At 42.4% G+C, this 12,583-nt stretch overlaps 1 protein-coding gene across 2 annotated transcripts in view; it reads left to right on the top strand.

The window, feature by feature from the left end:
* The window catches only part of APBB1IP (amyloid beta precursor protein binding family B member 1 interacting protein), a 72,677-nt gene extending 64,728 nt beyond the window's left edge, over positions 1-7,949 (top strand). Inside the window, exons 11-14 of one of the 2 annotated variants that reach the window (XM_075082616.1) lie at positions 345-443; positions 1,401-1,518; positions 4,021-4,112; positions 6,480-7,949. In XM_075082616.1, coding sequence (XP_074938717.1) covers positions 345-443; positions 1,401-1,518; positions 4,021-4,112; positions 6,480-7,013 — 843 coding nt within the window. In that variant the 3' untranslated portion in view covers positions 7,014-7,949. Of the gene's footprint in view, positions 1-344; positions 444-1,400; positions 1,519-4,020; positions 4,119-6,479 lie in introns of both variants that reach the window. The other variant, XM_075082615.1, reaches the window with a different exon arrangement.
* The last annotated feature ends 4,634 nt before the right edge of the window (positions 7,950-12,583 follow it).

Here is a 12,583-nt window from a genome sequence, read left to right as displayed (position 1 = left end):
ACACATTGAGTGTTAGACCCTGAACCATAGCATTTGAAGACTTCATTAAACTCTAGATCACTATTAGAGTTCTGGAGCCCTTGAGTTCGTATTACAATGCATTAAAATTATTTCAAGCAAGTGCTGCCAGTGGCAAGTAATGTATAGTTCATGATCACAGTCTTTTTTATATTTTCCTGTACTCTGTTTTCGCTGCTGCTTTTTTTTTTCCCCCAGATCCTCTTGATGTTAGTATGATGCCTATAGGCAGTGTTCTTACCAAGGTCACTGTGCAGTGCCCTCATACTTTTGTATAGTGATTTGATTTCTGTATTTGTCTTATTTTATAAATTAATATCTTTCAGCACCCCCAGATTCAAAAGGAGTCACAATATATCAAGTACTTATGCTGCGATGATCAAACAACCTTGCATCAGTGGGTAACAGGAATAAGAATTGCCAAGGTGAGATTAAAAGTAAATTTAGTTAAATATGTTTTCTGTAAAATCCTGTCTTCCTCAGGTTACTGACTGTCATCACCTCAACTGGAAGGAAATATTGTGACAAGAATGGCCATTCATGCTAATTACCTTAGAAAGAAGGTGTAGAAGGGCATAACCAGAATGGATTTGCTGAATTTTCCTGTACCCTAGTTATCAGTGTGTTTTTCTCACAAACATGGGGGGTGAATTCTGTAGCTGTAAAACTCAGGTAGAGTTATCTGGCACAATAATAATACACTGTGGCTAAAGGTGTGCAAGCTCTAGTCAGTCTAGCTGTGGCATTCTTCAGATAGTTCTGCTCAAATTGTCTGCCTCATCCTCCTCAAAAAGATCCTAATTTACAGCCCATTTTGTTTTGCACAAAACAAAAGGGAGGTGGATTATACATAGCCCAATATACTGCCTATGCCTGGATATACAGACCTGCTTGTGCTAGGTACATATTCTTTTCTGGCAGTTCTGCTGCAGGGTAACATCTAATAAAGCTGTAGGGTGAACACCAAATCATTTTGTGTCTTACACTGACAGCTGTTTGCTCTAGAGCCCAAGATTCAGCCTCCCAAGTCTCTAGTCTGAAAACGTAATATTTGGAAAGTGTTGGAAAAAGATATTTATTGAGAACAGTTAGTTTTAAAGTCAAGTTTCAAGATGTTTACAGATACTGAAACGAACATAAAGTGTGAGAATGATATCAGTAAGACTGTGTTTGATCACAGGGATTCACGTTTTATTGTGCTGTTACGGAGTACTTTCCATCCGGCCCTATACAGAAGTAGGCACGCCACTTGTAGATAGCTACTTTTTAACAAAACTGGGTAGGAGGTAACAGGGTCAGAAGAGTTGTCCAAGAGCAAAATGAATGCTTGGCGTATGTCAAGCTTAACACCATGGTTATTGTGTTGTTTTGATTGTTTGCAGTATGGCAAGACGCTATATGATAATTACAAATGTGCAGTGAAGAAAGCTGGCTTGTCCTCTCGGTGGACAAATCAAGGAACGGTGGAACCAGCTGCCCCTGCAGGATCCTTATCAGCAGGTACTGATGCTGTCACAGCAGTTGAAATTGCATTTATTGCCCTCTTCTGTCATCACCAGTGTTTCACGTAGTCTTTGTTCAGAAAACTATCCCATTGATTCAGCAAGAAAATATCTTGTTCTAGACAGCCCAGCATAGCTCTGATCTATAGCTAAGCTAGCAGCATAGCTCTCACTTTAAAGTTAGACATTGAAGAATACAAAGACAGCCCACCAGAGGTCAGTTTAAATCTGCATAATTTAATAAGGTATTTTTATCTACATTTTATGGGCTGATGGTCCATGTCTTGAAGTTTTCTGTTTGCCCATGTCTATACTGGCTGTATTGGCTTTTCTTCCAATAAATAAGAGAGATGAGTGGGGTATTCTGAGAATGATCATTTCAGAAAGAGATTATTATAGGGTGAGAGGCTCTCTTTCCTAGCCTTTCAATTATCTGCATGATAGCAGTGTGGGTGTTAGAAAAAGGACACAGGGGAAGAAAGGATTGGGTTATTTTCTAACTTAACTTTTCCAGTAGCTTCATCATACTGCTGTTACCTATTTTATCATTTTACAGATACAACAGTGCATGATACTAGCTGCAACTTACATGAATGTTTTTAGTTTACATGCTTAAGGTATGCCTTATTTATTAGAAAGGACATGCTGGCCAAGTACTTACTGTCATAAGACAGGCAAAGTCAAAATCAGTGTTGGCAGTTAATATTCTGCCTTCTCACGTAGGCAACTCAAAATTTTCCAGACACCTTTCCAAGGCTTCAGTTTGCCTTTTCTCGGTACATGTGAGAAGAGGGTGGTCTTTCTACTATTCCTTGGAGTCAAATCATGGTAATAAATGCACATTTGGAGTGGGGAGTTCCAGTAAGAGACTGTTTCAAGATAGGAGACTTTCTGATGGTTGTGCATGGCGGGTACTTTAGCAAGGGTGGGTGGGACAGTTGTGGAGCGTTTTGTGTTCTAGTGTTGATGGCAGTAGAGAGGCGGCTGCCAGTGGGGCTCCATGCTGGTGCTGCAGTCTGTACCGGACATGGCATTATAAAGTATGTATACAGCCACAAGATTGGTTTTATCTCTTTATTGAACTTCCATATTAGTCCTTCAACAAACACAGCCTGTAGTTTGAATGATCAAAACAGAACTTTGGATTAAATATGCTGAATGATATGCAGGCACGGGCATAAAACACAAGCACTTCGGACCATCTTCTGTCATCCCTTGAAGCCTAAATAGCCTTAGTAAATACAGTACACTGCAGAGTTTGTCTTACTTCTCTATTAGTTGTGTGGTTTTTCAGGTATGGCAATAAAAATAATTTATTCTAGTTGTTATCATCTTCATGGAACCTCTTTGCTCACCAGAGAAGTACACGTAAGGATTAAAACCAGCGTTGTGCTTAGAGTTACATTGTACTTCTTGCATCCAAGAAGTACACGAGTGGAACTTTACTCGATGTCAGAACTGTAAATTACAATAGAGCCAAGGCAGTCATTAAGGTTTACAGGTGTGTGTATGTAGGCACCAAACACTATTTACTACTTTGACATGTACAGCTTCCAAAAATCCTAGACTAAACTGGAGAGTTTATTTAATCTTCATCAGACCATACAGGGGTAGGGGATTTTTTCCTAATTAAAACCCCAAATTTGTCCTTTGATTTCACATTCACTTACTCCATTTGACAGGACTGGGTTTTTTATGTATATCCCTTACAAACACTGTAATGGTGGGCAGACGTTTTGCAGAGCTTTAACTTAGCCAGCTAGCAGATCTTCACTAATCTGAGAATACAATATGGTTCACAAATCTTCTGTGATTCCAGATGGGGAGAAGTTTCAGAGCTGTTAGTTCATGTACTAAAGCCCCTCTGTAGGATTTCAAACCTTCAGTTCTCCTGACTGTTACTGATATGAAACTATGGCACTCTTAGTCTTTAGGCTAAACTAAAGGAAAAAAATGTAGTAATACTACAGCACACTACAAGCTTAAAAATGCTGTTATGAAAGATGGGTATTTAAACAGCGGAAGGCCAGAGGGTGCGCTTAACTATGCCAGTTTGATTTCTGCTTAGTTCCCCTTCCAAAGCCAGCTCCCCATCTCTATTCCCACGTCTACCTTAACGGTCCCCTTCTGTAATCACCATTTACAATAGTCAGAAGAAAAAGCTCTTCATTTGTAACACCTTTCCACACTTTGATGCTTTCAGTCCTATGTCTTCATAATTCTGCCACTTGCTCTTCCTGTAAGATTGTCAGCCACAGCCATGGAGGCATGTGGACAGGTATTAGTTTTAATGTGAGGCGTTATGTTTATTTTCCTTATGTAATGAACTGAATATGAAAAGTCACAAAATAAGCCTGAAGTAGAAAATGTAATGAGTGGTTCCTTGGTGGAAGTTGTAAAGACGTTTTTATAGCCTTATTCTTAGTTTGGTATTCCCTGATCTGATTAATATCACAAAAATGTAACACGCTTTTCCCTCTGTCTCCTCTCCTTGTCACAGGTGCTATTCAGGCAAATGGACAGGTTCCCCAGGTTGTTCGTCGTTCCAGTGCAGAATTTCCAGAGACTCAGAAGAAAGTGGACACATCAGAGGTACAGGTCAGCAGTTACTAGTCATGCACTAGTTAAATGTTACCTGTGAACCAGCGCTCCAAGTCTGTTTTTCTTCACTTGCTGCCTTCCCCCCTCAAACTGCCAGTGTACTGCTGTGACAAGGATGTGGCTCCTGGGCAAAGTGGCTGGTTCCTTCCTGCCCCTCCTCATGCTTTACACACTGCAAACAGTGTGCTTGTTGCAGAGAAGCAAGGAGCCACCGATGGGAGGTGAAAGCACAGCCATCTGCCACTTTTGTTCTTCAGAACAAATAGGTGCGAGTTCAAGTAGCAGAAATAGGAATGTGCCAATAGGGACAGTCTGAAAGGGTCTATGCTGCCAGAACCTGGTGCTGTTTTAGGTCTCTGCCAGAAAACAGGTCTTGCCTTAGTAACACAAAGGATGCAGTAGTGTTTTCAGCAGGTAACACTCTGCACAGCCGATGATGAGTGTGTAAGAAAGGAGAAACTGTGAAGAGGTAAGGGAAAACATCACCTGTTTTCATTAGGCTCTAAATGCATTCCTTGGTTAAGCTCCAGTTTTGTCTACTTGCTCCATCTCTGGCTGTAAAAATATCAGCAGGGTACACTATGAGGACTTCAAAAACATCCTACAGAAAAATCCCTCTGTTGTGCACGAAGTGCACAGGACAAGTGAAATGAAATTCCTAGGAATTTTCTGTCACCTGCATTACGTGTCCTATGCTTCTTGTTTCTGTCTTTGAGTTCCTCCTTTGAAAAGGTCTGTTTCTGTGTTCTGAACCTCACTTCCTCTGGAATGGATCATGTTCCCAGAACTCAGCCAGTGGTTCCCTCCTCCTATGTCTCATTTACTTCCATCTTTGTAGGCAAGGAGAGTGGAAAGAAGGCGGCAAACGTGTACTTAGCTAATGCCAGAATTAGTACTGCTGGCTGTGGGGCTGCAGAAGCAGTTTTCTCTAGCAGAAGCAAACATGTTGCTCCTTCATCTCACAGTTTCTGCAAGCCTGGGACCAAAGGATCAAGCTGACATCTTTCAGGGTGCACTGTGCTACAGTTAGAGCACTGAGGTAGCTGGATCTAAACTGATAAATTAGCATAACTAGAAATGAATGTGTTACAGAGCTTTGTTTTCAGGACAGCAGACTTCTCCACAGGTTTACAGGAATAGATAGTGCGTTTGTGTAGTAATTGTCAACAGCTTCCAGTTGCTATCTGAAAAAAAAAAAAAGGCAAATTATATTCAGATGTCACCAAATGGGCTTTATTTATCTTCAAAGTGTCGGCTAGCAAACACAACTTAAAAGAAAAGCCACCTAAAATATTGTCAAAATAAACATCTCCATAATGAACTGCTATCCTACATTTTATTTTTCTTAACTTGTATGATGGATGCTTTGATTCATTTTCCTTCAAAAAAGCTGTCAGAGGGTTCAAAGGTCTCGTGACCTGGCAAACATGGGTAGGATTTAGTGGCTTCAAAGACCTGTTTGTCGCACTATTGATTCAAAAGTGGAGGAGGCGCATGCACGTGCCTTGCCCAGCAGGCAGAAGACCCCCTTCCCCGGGCTTATCAGTGGCCCTTGCCAGATCACCGGTGGAGTATCTTTCCCCTGCTGTGCACCACACAGAATCGTGACCGATGGCTTTCCCAGGTGCCTCTCTCCCCAGTGCTTTGCAGTGCTCTGCCTCCCGCACAGAGGGGGCGCAGTGCACCACCCTGCGGGTGAATGCATGCCACACCACGCTGCAGGGTGCTGGGGACAGTGAATCCGAGCATGTAAACTTTAAATTCCCAGATCTCTCCACCTTCTTCGCGGTCCACTGCTGCTCTGGTGAATGAGTTTGGCAGGGACAGGTGACTTAATTATTTTAGCTTTATCCAGAGATCCAGCAGTCACAGCTAGAATGGGAGATAGAGATGTAGTAGAGATGAGAGCCAGAACTACATCTGCTTTTTATGTTATCAAATCTTGCTCGGTATTTTTGGATGTAAAAACATGGCACGGACTTTTTTTTTTTCTTTTTTCAAAAGTCTTCATGTTCTCAGGGAATGAACAGCAGGGTGGAACATCAAGAAAGTATCTTTATATGTCTTACTGGAATTATTTGAAATTTTAAAAGCACTCATTTTCTGACGACAGCACTTGAAGAAGCACTATGAATACTGTCGACAGGGAGATTTCCACTATCAAAGCTCTGTGGGCAGCTCCAGAAAGAAAACAAAATATTATTTGCACTCCTCAGGCAAAACATACTCTGCTTCATTTCACCGTCTACTGCGCTCTTGTCATGTATTTTCCTATCTTTTCACTGTACTTCAGCAGTGGCATTAGTTTACATGTGCACTGACTCTGTCTTGTCCTTTTATTCCTTCCACTTATTAAAGGCTAAGCCAAATAACATCAGTGCGCCCGGCCTGGCACAGGCAGTGATGAGGCCACAGAAATACCAGAGTAAGAGCAACTCACTGCAGCCTCCTCCACCGCCTGAAAGGCGGTCATCTGCTATTTCTGTTTCACCAATCCTACCCTCCAAAGTCAAACGAGACAGCGGCATTTTCGTAACAGATTCAGACAGCTTTCCAGCACCGCCACCTGCATTGAAGATGGATTTTCCACCACCACCATCTGATTTCTGTGAACCTCCTCCCGATTTTGTGCCTCCACCACCACCAGCCTCCAGCAGCGGTAATGAAGACCTGCCATTACCCCCTCCACCTCCACCTCCACCTGTCTCCTGTAAGCCTCCACCTCCGACAAAGAAACCTGTGCCACTTCCTTCAAAAAGGCTAGAAAGCACAGGACAAGCTGGAGAGCCACGGTCAGCTGGGCCACCTCCGACTGGGGGTGGAGGCAGGCAAGCAGATTTCATGTCTGACCTAATGAAAGCTCTTGAGAAGAAAAGGGTCAGCAGCTCCTAAACTCTGGGAGCAGGTGGACTTCAAGACACGGCTGGTTTTGTGAGGCGTCATGGGAGGTTGTGCTGGATCAGGCCCCACCAGGAGGAACTCTCCTTCAGCAGAGCTCCTCCTGGGGGTCCCAAGAAGTAAGGTGCGGTGCCTTCTGTCCCTCATGTTGCCTCTATGACCTGCTCCTTCCTCTCCCCACCTGCATTAACAACCACTCCAGCACCAGGCTGAGGTAAGAAATTGGCTCAGGAGTCTTGCTTCACTCCATCAGGACAGCCAGGGACGGTGGAGCAGCACTTGCAGAGCCAGCCAGCGAGTGAAATGCATCTTCTGTGGCTGCCTCTCTAGTAGAATTGGAGCTGAAGGAAAAACATAAGTGTTCTTATGTGAATTTTGAGAAGTGCAAAGATCCCTTTTCACAGAATTCCCCTTAAAGGTTCTTTATCAGAAAACCCTAAATTGGTGGCGGGGGGGTAATAAAAGGACAAAATTTTTTTTTCGTTCTTTTTCTTCTTCAAAAATAGCCTGTCTTAAAAAGTAAAACCTCAGCTAGATTATTCTGAGATGCAAGGCAGGACCACGGCCATTTCCAGATGGTGTCACCCCAAACGGTATGCACTCCTGTTTCCATACGCAACTCCCATCATACCTGCCAGGACTGCCCTTAAATCTTATTTGGCTAATCTTAGACAAAGAAAAAAATCTTTATTTCAAAACATTGTATGCTTCCCGTGGTAAACAGGGATTTATTTTTTTCCCTGATGGTTAACGTTTGACTTCAAACTATACCTAGAAATAGTCTGTCTTCTGAAAGCCTTCATGATTATCCTGTACTTCATATGAATGTCTCCTCCTAGGTTTTTTTTTTAACGTGTTCTCAAAATTTAATTCTCTGTTGTTCATTTAGGCAGCATTCATTATTCTGAAATAAAAATAGCTTCTTTTGTATATCTGCACAAAGTGTCACAGTTAATGAACAGGCATTTCACTGGCAATTGGTACCACTTCAAACATTTTAAAGAGTTTTTGCCTCTACTTTCTAAATTCTAAAGTCTTTGGCTCTTCTCATGCACATGATCTTCTAAGATTCCATAAATTGTGTATTTCGGTATTTTATCTGAGCACGGACAGCAGTGCTGGTAGGCCCCTCTCTCATTTGTTCCTCATTGGCTCCTGCTGTCTTTGCACATGTCGGTGGCTGCATGAGCGTATTCCTCCACAAGACAGACAAGACCAGGACTTTGCTATGATAAAGCACCGGCCATGAGCACTCAGTATCAGGGGTCAAGCTGGAGCAGTGCGAGGCAAAATGTGCCCGTGTTAACGCTAGGAGGAGTGGGCAGTACCTGGTCAAAGCAGTGGGAGTGAAAGGACAGGCTCTCAGAAGGAGCTGGTGCAGAGGGTGGTGATGGACACAATATAAGAGCTTGGGGATGCACAGCGGGTGTTTCAGAACAGGGATGCTTCAGCCAGGGAAGCGCCAGATGAGTCACTAAAAAAGTGTGTGTGACAGCCTGCACCTTAATCTGGTTTCAGCTGAGACAAGCTGGAGCTAAGGGATGTTCTTCCTGAAGAGTTACTCAGGTATAGCCATGGGACAGCCACGCCCCATTTCCTCCTTCTCTTTGGTTTGTCAGCAGCGTAAGCACTGGAAGATGAAGTAAAGCTCGCATCAGGGACATGGGGATGGGGGATGTCTCATGACTGCTGTTAACCATTTCTTTGTTCTGCAGCCTATGGTTGAGGAGCTGGCATCACTGGCGAGATGCTAGAGCTTGTACACCTGTGTCTCTACTGCTGAATAAAAGAGGACAAGGATGCAAGCTTGAGCGCTGTCCTAATGCTCACCCATACTGCCGAAGTGGGCCTAAGCACAGTCCCAGGCGCAATTCAAGGAACTTCCCAGGCCAGGCACTATTCCCGGGAGACAACATGGACAAGCTTAAAAGCAGGTTTCACTCCCTGTACAGCGATCCCCTGGGGTGTGGATATGGCCAGTTAGGGTACCAGTTCATGGGCCAAGGGACTAGTTCCTGGCCCTCTTACTTACCAATATAGACAGAGCCCATGCAACTCTTAGTGGTCTTCTAGCTCCCTCGCTTTCACTGAACTGAGCAAAAAGCTCTCTCCAAGGGAACTGTGTTCACCAGTAACACACATTACCTAGAAGTTTTGAACTGACATGCTAGAACATTCAAAAGGTGTCGCCTCATCTCCAAACAGCCAAGCCGAGAAGTGCTCTCAAGACCAGTGCAAGGCTCATAAGCTTAGTACAAGCTTTAGTTCCAAGTACAGGAGGAAAAATACTAACTAGCTAAAAGTAGGTGGGTTAAAACTAGGGGTTAAAAAAAAAAAAAAGATTAATGTTTCCTAATTGCTTCCCATATGTAACTGGTGTATGCATTACGCAGAATCATTGAATGCTGAAGAGCTGGGTGTCATTTTCTGACAAGGTATTAGGAGTGCACATCTTCGACACACTTAGGTGACAACAGCTGTCTGCTATCCAACTATTTTTAAATCAAGTTAATTTTCTTTAATGGAATATACACCCAGCATCAAAACAAAGCAGCACATGTCCTTAGAAAAGTGCTGCACAATAAGCTAGTTTCTCCAAATTCTCAAAGCACTAAAGCTTCTACACGGCTTTCCTAGCATTCATTCTTCTCACCAGAACGCTCAGCCTCCTGGCCTGTTTCCTCCCTTCTCTTTTGTTACAGCACAATAAACTCAATTTTAGACATTTTACATCTGCAGTCAATCATAACTCATGCACTTAGTCTTACACGAAATTTGAGCTTTCTTCCAAACAAAGAGAATCAAAGCCTACAGAAAACTTCAGAAATCAATTCAAATGCTGTGATGATTAGACCTCTATCAACTATTTTGTGTATGTACATAGTTGCATTGAATTTCTTAAACGTAAGTATTCAAACTCTCCATTCAAAGACCATCTTAATGATACACAATTATCTGGGTCTATTTGGTGCAAAAAAGGTGCTGCAAAATACAAAAAGATCTTCCTTTCCAAGACTGTAAATCGAACCATTTGTAAAAAAAGAAATTAATCCGTCCACGTCTATCTAACCTATTGAATTATGAAATGGTCATATTCCTCTACATCGCGTAGTGTGTACGTTACTAGAGAGTGTGGTATTTTAGTCTGAAAAGATCTGAAATTGCAGCATGTTATTTTTAACCTTTCTCCATACCTCAAATGGAAGCAGTCTCAGCAGGTGCCGTCTCCTTTGGGCTCTTACCTCACTGACGGGGAAGAAGGACCTATTTCAAGCGACCAGTTTCCATCAGTCCTTAGGACTAGAAAGGTAGAGGCGTGGAAAAGTCCACATGTGGGGGATGACCACTGCAGACCCTCCTAACTGTCCTCTGCTACAGAAAGAGGACAACAGGACAAAGAAACACCTCTTTGATTACCAGCCACGGTATTTTTATACCCAGTCTGCTCTTGCATTACTGCTGTGTTTATGTAATGTGAAGGAAAAGGCAGCTTCAGAATCACAGGTGGAAGCCAAGGATTCTAGAACATATACAGTGAAACACAGTATTAATGCTTATGTTGTCATAATAAACCATAATGATTAAAATCTAGGTGTGGAAAGGGAGGTGGTACAAAATGCTGAGCACGATGTGGGCTCATTTCTCGGCTTTTACAAAACACAGGTAAAAAGTAGTGCTGAGATACCTGTATTCCTCATGTTTTTCATGCACTCTGTCAAGCACCTTGAGAGTGGAAACTTAAATGGATCGTGTGGCAAAATTGTAGGTCAGAACTATTATTTTTGGGTTATCGTTGACAGTCTCACAGCAACTGGGAAACATGCATATTGTTTGGGGGAGAAATGCAGAAGAGATTCAGTATCGTTGAAACTTATAAATTCTTATGGTCTTGAGGAATAGTCTATGGCAGTTTGATCACCATTAACAGGCAGTGCTGACTATCATGAAATCAGAGAGGTCACTAAAAACAGGTGATGTAAACTGCATGGTAAAACTAGGGGAAAAAAATAATGGAGATCTGCTTTCACATAAATCAAGGAGAGAGGACGTGACTGCGTCTGTGAATGAACTGGAAAAGTAGCTGACCTGCGCGCTGCATCCAGAGGAATATGTGAAACCAATTTTCAGGGCTGGCTTCATTCTTTCAGATGTTTTTCAAGAGCCTGAGAAAAGCCTCACAGTGAACACAGTGGGCGGAACGTATCACTGCTTGCAAAACAGCTCCCATTTGGGATATTCCAGTTTTATACCATGATTCTGGAGGCTTTCTTCAGCTTGAACTACGGGTGACGCAGAAGGCCACTTGCTACTGTTACTAGTAAGATTTAACACTTATAAAACACTTTGAAGATAAAAGTGATACAAAAATGTTTTGTATTTATGCAGTTACTCCATAAGGTAAAGATATACAGGCAGCCGTGTTTGGACCCCACACAAAAGCAACTTTCTGGATGTTTGGTTCAAAATAAATTAGAGTTCTTTCCTTTCATGTAGCTGGACACCAGGGCCCAAGTTGCAGTGCCCCTGTATTTACCCTGTGGGCACAAACACGGTCATCTTCAGATCATGCCTTATTTGCAGTCTACCTCATTCCACTGCAGTTGGTAATGTTGATGTTCACACATTTCATCACAACATGCTATTTTGCTTGTAATTATCCGAGAAGAGACACCAACGCCAATGTTTCGATAGGTTGGGCGCGTAGCCCGCCGCTGAAGGGCTTGTACAGACACCCGCCAGCAGCCCGCTCCTCTTACCTGGAGGCATTGCCAGCTCAAACACCCCAACAGTTGCAGAAGAGCACTTACTAGCAAAAGGAATGTTAACCCAGGTTGAACTTGCCTAAGTTGCTTGAGCTTCAGACTGGACTTTCAGAAAACTGTATTTGAATATCTATATTGGTCCTCACATTATGATACTAATATTTGCATTTGAACAACTGTATATTTGAACAGCTGCATATCTGAGGGGAAACCATCCTGAATTAGAGTTAAGAAGTAAAGGTATTCAGATATTTTTTAGTCACTGAAAGATTTCTAATGATATAAACTTTTTTTCTACACTAATTATATACCCAGAAATAGATTTGTGAATTGTTAATTATACCACTTAATAGCCTCTATTTAGAATCAAGTGGCACTCAAGAAATTTGGAGAGTCTAAAACAAGCCATTCTGGATTTGGGAAGAGATGAGGTAATGTCAAGAAGTAACAAAGCCCCCAGACAAATTATTTTTGCTGTAAATTTTCCACCATAACATTGGAACTGCTCGCTTATGGATGAATTTTGGCTTAATTACACACTAAGTTTTGTGATGTGGGACTGGAGTATCAAACAAGGATAAATAACAAGACCCAGGGCTCAAAGACTAGTCTCTGTTACTCAAAGGATTTCTATGCCACAGCTTCAGTTCAATTTTAAATACTTTCCTTCCAAGGTTTTCGTTTGTGCCTTACAGCATCAGGTGGCTGGACACAAAAGGTATATTGAACTGCCTACGTATGTAGCGAGATACTTCCAAGAAAGTCCTTTTCCATGTCCAGCCAGTGAAAATTTCCTGAGGC

Source organism: Phalacrocorax aristotelis, chromosome 2, assembly GCF_949628215.1.
Source record: "Phalacrocorax aristotelis chromosome 2, bGulAri2.1, whole genome shotgun sequence".
NCBI classification, from domain to species: domain Eukaryota; kingdom Metazoa; phylum Chordata; class Aves; order Suliformes; family Phalacrocoracidae; genus Phalacrocorax; species Phalacrocorax aristotelis.
The sequence above is the reverse complement of the archived record's forward strand: the minus strand, read 5'-3'. Positions and strand labels throughout refer to the sequence as shown.